This window comes from Oncorhynchus mykiss, chromosome 2, assembly GCF_057628025.1.
Source record: "Oncorhynchus mykiss isolate SJ-2025 chromosome 2, ASM5762802v1, whole genome shotgun sequence".
Classification (NCBI taxonomy): Eukaryota; Metazoa; Chordata; class Actinopteri; order Salmoniformes; family Salmonidae; genus Oncorhynchus; species Oncorhynchus mykiss.
The window spans coordinates 34963900-34971984 of NC_143023.1; the positions used below are offsets into that span (position 1 = coordinate 34963900).

At 47.3% G+C, this 8085-nt stretch overlaps 1 protein-coding gene across 1 annotated transcript; it reads left to right on the forward strand.

Annotated features, from left to right (window-relative positions):
• Positions 1–2894: 2894 nt before the first annotated feature.
• Positions 2895–6791, forward strand: LOC149985080 (uncharacterized). The gene is made up of 7 exons (XM_090198267.1): positions 2895–2984; positions 3133–3210; positions 3372–3541; positions 3823–3878; positions 4120–4223; positions 5078–5156; positions 5897–6791. Coding segments are annotated over exons 5-7 (549 nt in total). The 5' UTR covers positions 2895–2984; positions 3133–3210; positions 3372–3541; positions 3823–3878; positions 4120–4221; the 3' UTR covers positions 6365–6791.
• Positions 6792–8085: the final 1294 nt, after the last annotated feature.

The window sequence follows — 8085 nt, forward strand, 5'->3', positions numbered from 1 at the left end:
CAGACACGGCAAGGACATCCGGGTTGGCGGAGTGTGCTAAAGCAGTGAATGAAACAAACTTAGGGAGGAGGCTTCCAATGTTAACATGCATGAAACCAAGGCTTTTACAGTTACAGAAGTCAACAAATGAGAGTGCCTGGGGAATGGGAGTGGTGCAGGGGGCTGCAGGGCCTGGGTTAACCTCTACATCACCAAGGAACAGAGGAGGAGTAGGATAAGGGAACAGCTAAAGTCTATAAGAACTGTCCGTCTAGTGCGTTCGGAACAGAGAGTAAAAGGAGCAGATTTCTGGGCGCGGAAGAATAGATTCAAGGCATAATGTACAAACAAGTGTATGGTAGGATGTGAGTACAGTGGAGATAAACCTAGGCATTGAGTGATGATGAGAGAGGTTTTTCTCTAGAGGCACCAGTTAAACCAGGTGAGGTCACCGCATGTGTGGGGGGGGTGCTTAACTAGCAATATTGCTAGTTAAGCAATATTGGGCAGGGCTGGAGGCTCTACAGTGAAATAAGACAATAACCACTAACCAAAACAGCAATAGACGAGGCATATTGACATGAGGGAGAGGCATGTGTAGCCGAGTGATCATCGGGTCCAGTGAGTAGCAATAGACAAGTAGGGAGCCAATTCAGTAGTGCTGCTACGCTAGGCGAGCTGGAGACATGGTGATTCAGACAGCTGGCGGGCGGGAGCTAGCAGATTGGCATCCGGGGACGTCGCAACGGAAGAGCCTGTTAAAACCACCTCGGACGGTTACGTCGGTAGACCAGTCATGATGGATAGGCTAGGCTCTGTGTAAAGGGTCCAGGCCTATTGGCAAACAAAGTATTTTAGCCCAAGAATTGGCTGATGAACCTCTTCGGCTAGCTGGGAGATTGGCCTCACTCGAGGCTAGCTCCAGGCTATCTGATGCTTGCTTCGGGACAGAGACGTTAGCCAGGAGTAGCCTCTCGGATAGCAGCTAGCTAGCTGTGATGATCCGGTGTAAAGATGCAGAGCTTGCGGTAGGAATCCGGAGATGTGGTTGAGAAAAAGCAGTCCAATATGCTCTGGGTTGATATCACGCTGTGCATACGGGCAGGAATTGACCGGGCTGAGGCTGGCTGATGTCCGAGTTAACGGTGATGGCCGCTAGCAGTGGGTAACTGACTACTAGCTAGTAGCTAGTTAGCTGGCTAGCTGCTGGTGGGGGTTCCAGTTCTAAAGTATAAAAATAGCAGATCCATTCCACTTTTGGTGAGGCGGGTTATAGGAGAGTATGTTCAGTCCATAGATGGAAATTGAGATTAAAAATATATGCGAAATATATACGAAGAAAACAATGTACACACTGGATGGGATGGGACAAGACAAAAACAGACGTCCGACTGCTACGCCATCTTGGACTAAGAAAAATTCAGATAAATAGATATTATATAAGATATTTTGGTTGGCTTATTCATGAGGACTTTTTATACATGGCAGCCTCTATATTCATGTTTGTGTTCATATTTGAAACGTGTATATTTGAACAGGTGGTTATTTCAAAACTCTCCTCCTCTCCACAAATCAAATCAAAATCAAATCAAATGTATTTATACAGCACTTCATCAGCTGATATCTCAAAGTGCTGTACAGAAACCCAGCCTAAAACCCCAAACAGCAAGCAATGCAGGTGTAGAAGCATGCATGGTGGCTAGGAAAAACTCCCTGGAAAGGCCAAAACCTAGGAAGAAACCTAGAGAGGAACCAGGCTATGAGGGGTGGCCAGTCGTCTTCTGGCGGTGCCGGGTGGAGATTATAACAGAACATGGCCAAGATGTTCAAATGTTCATAAATGACCGGCATGGTCAAATAATAATAATCACAGTAGTTGTCGAGGGTGCAGGAAGTCAGCACCTCAGGAGTAAATGTAATTTGGCTTTTCATAGCCGATCATTAAGAGTATCTCTACCACTCCTGCTGTCTTTAGAGAGTTGAAAACAGCAGGTCTGGGACAGGTAGCACGTCCGGTGAACAGGTCAGGATTCCATAGCCGCAGGCAGAACAGTTGAAACTGGAGCAGCAGCACGGCCATGTGGACTGGGGATAGCAAGGAGTCATCATGCCAGGTAGTCCTGAGGCATGGTCCTAGGGCTCAGGTCCTCCGAGAGAGAGAAAGAAAGAGAGAAAGAGAGAGAGCATACTTAAATTCACACAGGACACCGGATAAGACAGGAGAAGTACTCCAGATATAACAAACTGACCCTAGCCCCCCGACACATAAACTACTGCAGCATAAATACTGGAGGCTGAGACAGGAGGGGTCAGGAGACACTGTGGCCCCATCCGATGATGGGCCAAACAGGAAGGATATAACCCCACCCACTTTGCCAAAGCACAGCCCCCACACCACTAGAGGGATATCTTCTTAAACTTACCATCCTGAGACAAGGCCGAGTATAGCCCACAAAGATCTCCGCCACGGCACAACCCAAGGGGGGGGGGGGGAGCCAACACAGACAGGAAAATCACATCAGTGACTCAACCCACTCAAGTGACGCACCCCTCCTAGGGACGGCATGAAAGAGCACCAGTAAGCCAGTGACTCAGCCCCTGTAATAGGGTTAGAGGCAGAGAATCCCATTGGAAAGAGGGGAACCGGCCAGCCAGAGACAGCAAGGGCGGTTCGTTGCTCCAGAGCCTTTCCGTTCACCTTCACATTCCTGGGAATCAATGATGATACAGGTCTTAAAAACCATCCTTCAAAATGTGAAATTGATTGTATGCATACAGTAACACAGTATGTAACAACATTTTGGTGGCATTGGCATTTAGTCACAGTTCTACACAAAATGCCAGACTGTAGCCAAAATGTCTGAATGATCCACTATTGACACACTTCTCTTCATCATGTCTCCTCCCTCTCTTCTCTCACCACAGGAAGTGTCTTCCATGTCCTCCCTCGTCCTTCGTTTCTGCTGTGTTCCGCTTGTTCTTTTACTCATCTTTTTGGTCTACACGTGAGTCCTCCTTCAACACTCACTCATGTCACTCCTCTTATTTATAAAATACATATATTTCTTAATCATACCTGTTGACTACAGTTAGTAATGACTGGAAACTCACCACAACACCACTGTTTGTGTGAAATGTCCACTTTTTGTTTAGCGTTTTTTCAGACACAAGAGAAACAAATCGCAGGGGACATCAAATAAACTGCCATGTTGTGTTCACTTTGGTTTTCTGGTACTGTTGCATTTCACAAATACCGCATTGTTCTCTTCTATTTATTCTGTAGTTCATTTTGTGAAAACCCCTAGTTAATTGTACATGTTTGTGTGTGTGTTTGTGTGTGTGTGTACACCTATGCCTGTGTGTCTTCTTACTTGGGTGTGTGTCATTGTCAGGGCTGGCGTAATGGCACAAGTGAGAACCTGGTGAGTGAAGGGGGTGCAGCAGCATCAGACCCCCCGGGGAGCAGCAGAGATCAGCTGTGACCAGACGGCCCGTACCACCCAGAGCCTTTACCCCAACCGCAGCATCCCCATCCCAGCAGGACGTTGGGTCCAGACAGCACGTAAGAGCATCAGGCATGGTGTCACACAGACAAGAACACACTGTAGACAAACACACATAAGCACCCACGTTTGCATGCACACACACACACAGACACACACGTCTGGATGGGGAGACTCAATGAGTTCATTTAGCAGGCCTCCCTCACTCACAATGGCATTCCATTATACTAGTTACTGTGGATCACCACTACTTTCTGTCTCAGTTTGAACATCTAAAGGAAGATATATAGTCCTGTCAGCCTTGGCAGAGCGATTCAATTTGTTTGTTATTTCTTTAAAGGTCGACCTCTGACATGTACACTGTGTAGTGTTCTGAAGGTACCAGGTGGAAAGCAGGTGAGAGAAATAAAAAAATGTTTTTGAAGGGGTTAAATATGGAAGAAAGAGGCCTTTATATGCTGTATATACTGTAGCTCTATAGTCAATCAATGACTATTTACAATCATTCAGTATTCAGTACTCAGTAAGTAATGAATGACTGAGCATAGCATATACATTGTACAGTTATGAATGAAGGGATGAATGAACTATTTCAATACTTGACATCATTTAAATGCAATCCGTCTAATTTATTCAGGGTCTTTCACCTAGCCATCCAATCAGAAACAAAGATGGACACACAGGACATACGCAGGAACATGAAGTCAACTATGCCTTTCTGCAATTCAGGGGCCAGGAGATGTAAGATTGACAATTTTTCCGAGAATGTGAGGAAGGCAGATGAAACCAGAATAGGTTCAAATTAAAACACATCACATTGGCATCCCGAGTGGTGCAGCGGTCTAAGGCATTGCAGATCTGGGTTCCATCCCGGGCTGTGTTGAAGCCGGTCGCGACCAGGAGACCATGAAGTGGCGCACAATTGGCCCAGTGTCTTTAGGGTAGGGTTTGGCCAGCCGGGATGTCCTTGTCCCATCGCGCTCTAGTGACTCCTTGTAGCTGCCGGGTGCATGCACGCTGAATTCGGTCTCCAGCTGTACAGTGTTTCCTCTGTCACGCTGGCTTCCGGGTTATGCGAGCAGTGTGTCAAGATTCAGTGCAGCTTGGCGGGGTCGTGTTTCGGAGGATGCATGGCTCTCGACCTTCGCCTCTCCCGAGTCAGTACGGGAGTTGCAGCGATGAGACAAGACTGTAACTACCAATTGGATATCACTAAAAAGGGGTAAAAAGTACCAAAAAATTATTATAATAATAATAATACTTTTTTACATTGACAGCTACAGTACGGTATCCATTTTAGTGCACCCCCAGGCTCAAGCCTAACTTTTTGAGGCTGATGGTGTCCTAAAATGGACACCATACTAAAGTACCATAGAGAGCATTCTTCAGTCATTCCAAACAGTGAATGCATATGATGTGGGAAAACATACAAATGACCGAAAATACATCATACATTTATACGTATTATCCTACACTAATGTAGTAATGTATTGAAACCACTACTGTAGTAGTCGACCAAAACGTACATAGGGAAATAACCTGATGCGACAACAAATATGAGTCAAACGCTTACAATGACACAACTTGTCTTCCAGGGGTAGCTTGGGTCCTAGAGACCAAGCGAGAGAGGGTGACGTCAATGCTAAGGATGCCAAGCCAAAGCTGAAGGAAAAGGTCAGTCAACTGTAATAACAAATGTGTAAAACAAAACAATGGGCAACATCACACATTAGCCCTTATGCCATGAAGTTACACAGTAACTTCTTTGATCACCAGAATGTTATTATTCAGCTTTACACTGTAACTGCAGCTAAGATATGCCTGCATATAATAATGAGTGCTTTTTAAGGAAACTTGTCAAATTATGATTCAATTTAATTATTTGAATAGTTACTCTGTAACTATGTAACCACATGTCAGCTCAACTGAATATAAAGTTAAACTGAACATTTTGAATGGAAACTTTGAAGTGATGTGTCATAATCACTTTGTTGCAAATATACTAACAAACCAAAACGGCACTGTTACTGTCACGACTCCCGCCGAAGTTGGCTCCCCTGCCTGTTCGGACAGTGCTCGGCGGTCGTCGTCACCGGGCTACTAGCCGCCACCGATCCCTTTTTCCTTTTCTGTTAGTTTAGTCTTATTAGTTGCACCTGTTCCTATTTGTGTTTTCTTGATTTTCTCGTCTATTTAAGCTTGTTAGGCCCGCTCTAGTTTGTGCGGGATTATTTTGTGGTCATGTTTAGTGTTGGATGTGGTTTTGTGCTCTGGACCGTTTTACCCTGTGTTTTGAGTTGGTCAGTGTTTTCCGCCCTGTGTTTGGGCATGACCGTTTGTGCCGGAATAAATTACCTAGTTTTCTTGAACCCTCTGCTCTCTGCACCTGACTCCTACCTTCCACTCCATGACAGAGCAGCCGCACCTCCTCTCCCATCGATGAAGGAGAGGGTCCTCCATCACACCACCATTCTTCACCGGATTGGGTCGGCTATGGATCCGATGATGGAGAGGATGGACCGATGGGAGAGGAGTGGCCTTCCTACCTCTCCTCCAGTGCCCCTTCCACCAGCACCACCTACCCCTGCTTCAGCGTCCGGCTCCAGTGCCCTGCGTCTGGCGCTCCCCAGGGAGTACGATGGGACGGCGGCTGGGTGTCAGGGGTTTCTCCTACAACTGGAGTTGTACCTAGCTACCGTTCGTCCGACTGCCTCAGGGGAGGAGAGCATGAGCGTCCTCGTCTCCTGTCTGACTGGGTGAGCCTGGAGTGGGCCAACGCAGGGTGGAATGGCCCAGACTCGGCGAGATATCACTACCCCCGAGTTCACCCGCCGATTCCGGGCTGTGTTCGACCACCCACCGGAGGGCCGAGCGGCGGGTGAACGGCTGTTCCACCTGCGACAGGAGACGAGGAGCACGCAGGACTTTGCACTGGAGTTCAGGACCTTGGCCGCAGGGTCGGGGTGGAACGACAGGGATTTGATGGACCACTACCGTTGTAGCCTCAGGGAGGACGTCCACAGGGAGCTAGCGGGACACCACCATCTCCCTGGATGAACTGATTGACATGTCCATTCGTCTGGACAACCTGCTGGCTGCCCGCGGGCGTCAGAACGGGCCCTGTGGATTCCACCTCCAGGCCCTCCTGCTCCCATCCCCATGGAGTTAGGGGGGGCTGCATCGAGGGGGACCGGAGGAGGAGTTTCCTCCTGCACCAGTTGTGGTCGGTGAGGACACACTGCCGATCGGTCCTGGAAGAGCTCGTCTGGGAGTTGGGAACTCAGGCAGAGCACTCCTCGTTCACCCCAGGTGAGTCAGCACCAGACTCACCCAGAGCTTCCTGTCGGCCATATGTTTTTGCTAACTTATTTTCCTGGGTTTTCTCCCTCTCTACAGCATAAGGCGCTAGTCGATTCAGGCGCAGCTGGGAACTTCATGGATTGTGGGCTCGCGCTAAGGCTAGGGATTCCCCTGGTGTCGTTAGACCAACCTTTCCCCGTGCACGCCTTAGATAGCCGACCATTAGGGTCAAATCAAATCAAATCAAATTTTATTTGTCACATACACATGGTTAGCAGATGTTAATGTGAGTGTAGCGAAATGCTTGTGCTTCTAGTTCCGACAATGCAGTAATAACCAACACGTAATCTAGCTAACAATTCCAAAACTACTACCTTATAGACACAAGTGTAAGGGGATAAAGAATATGTACATAAAGATATATGAATGAGTGATGGTACAGAGCGGCATAGGCAAGATACAGTAGATGGTATTGAGTACAGTATATACATATGAGATGAGTATGTAAACAAAGTGGCATAGTTAAAGTGGCTAGTGATACATGTATTACATAAAGATGCAGTAGATGATATAGAGTACAGTATATATGTATACATATGAGATGAATAATGCAGGGTATGTAAACATTATATTAGGTAGCATTGTTTAAAGTGGCTAGTGATATATTTTACATCATTTCCCATCAATTCCCATTATTAAAGTGGCTGTAGTTGAGTCAGTGTGTTGGCAGCAGCCACTCAATGTTAGTGGTGGCTGTTTAACAGTCTGATGGCCTTGAGATAGAAGCTGTTTTTCAGTCTCTCGGTCCCAGCTTTGTGGCACCTGTAATGACCTCGCCTTCTGGATGATAGCGGGGTGAACAGGCAGTGGCTCGGGTGGTTGTTGTCCTTGATGATCTTTATGGCCTTCCTGTGACATCGGGTGGTGTAGGTGTCCTGGAGGGCAGGTAGTTTGCCCCCCGGTGATGCGTTGTGCAGACCTCACTACCCTCTGGAGAGCCTTATGGTTGTGGGCGGAGCAGTTACCGTACCAGGCGGTGATACAGCCCGACAGGATGCTCTCGATTGTGCATCTGTAGAAGTTTGTGAGTGCTTTTGGTGACAAGCCAAATTTCTTCAGCCTCCTGAGGTTGAAGAGGCGCTGCTGCGCCTTCTTCACGATGCTGTCTGTGTGGGTGGACCAATTCAGTTTGCCGAGGAACTTAAAACTTACTACCCTCTCCACTACTGTTCCATCGATGTGGATAGGGGGGTGTTCCCTCTGCTGTTTCCTGAAGTCCACAATCATCTCCTTAGTTTTGTTG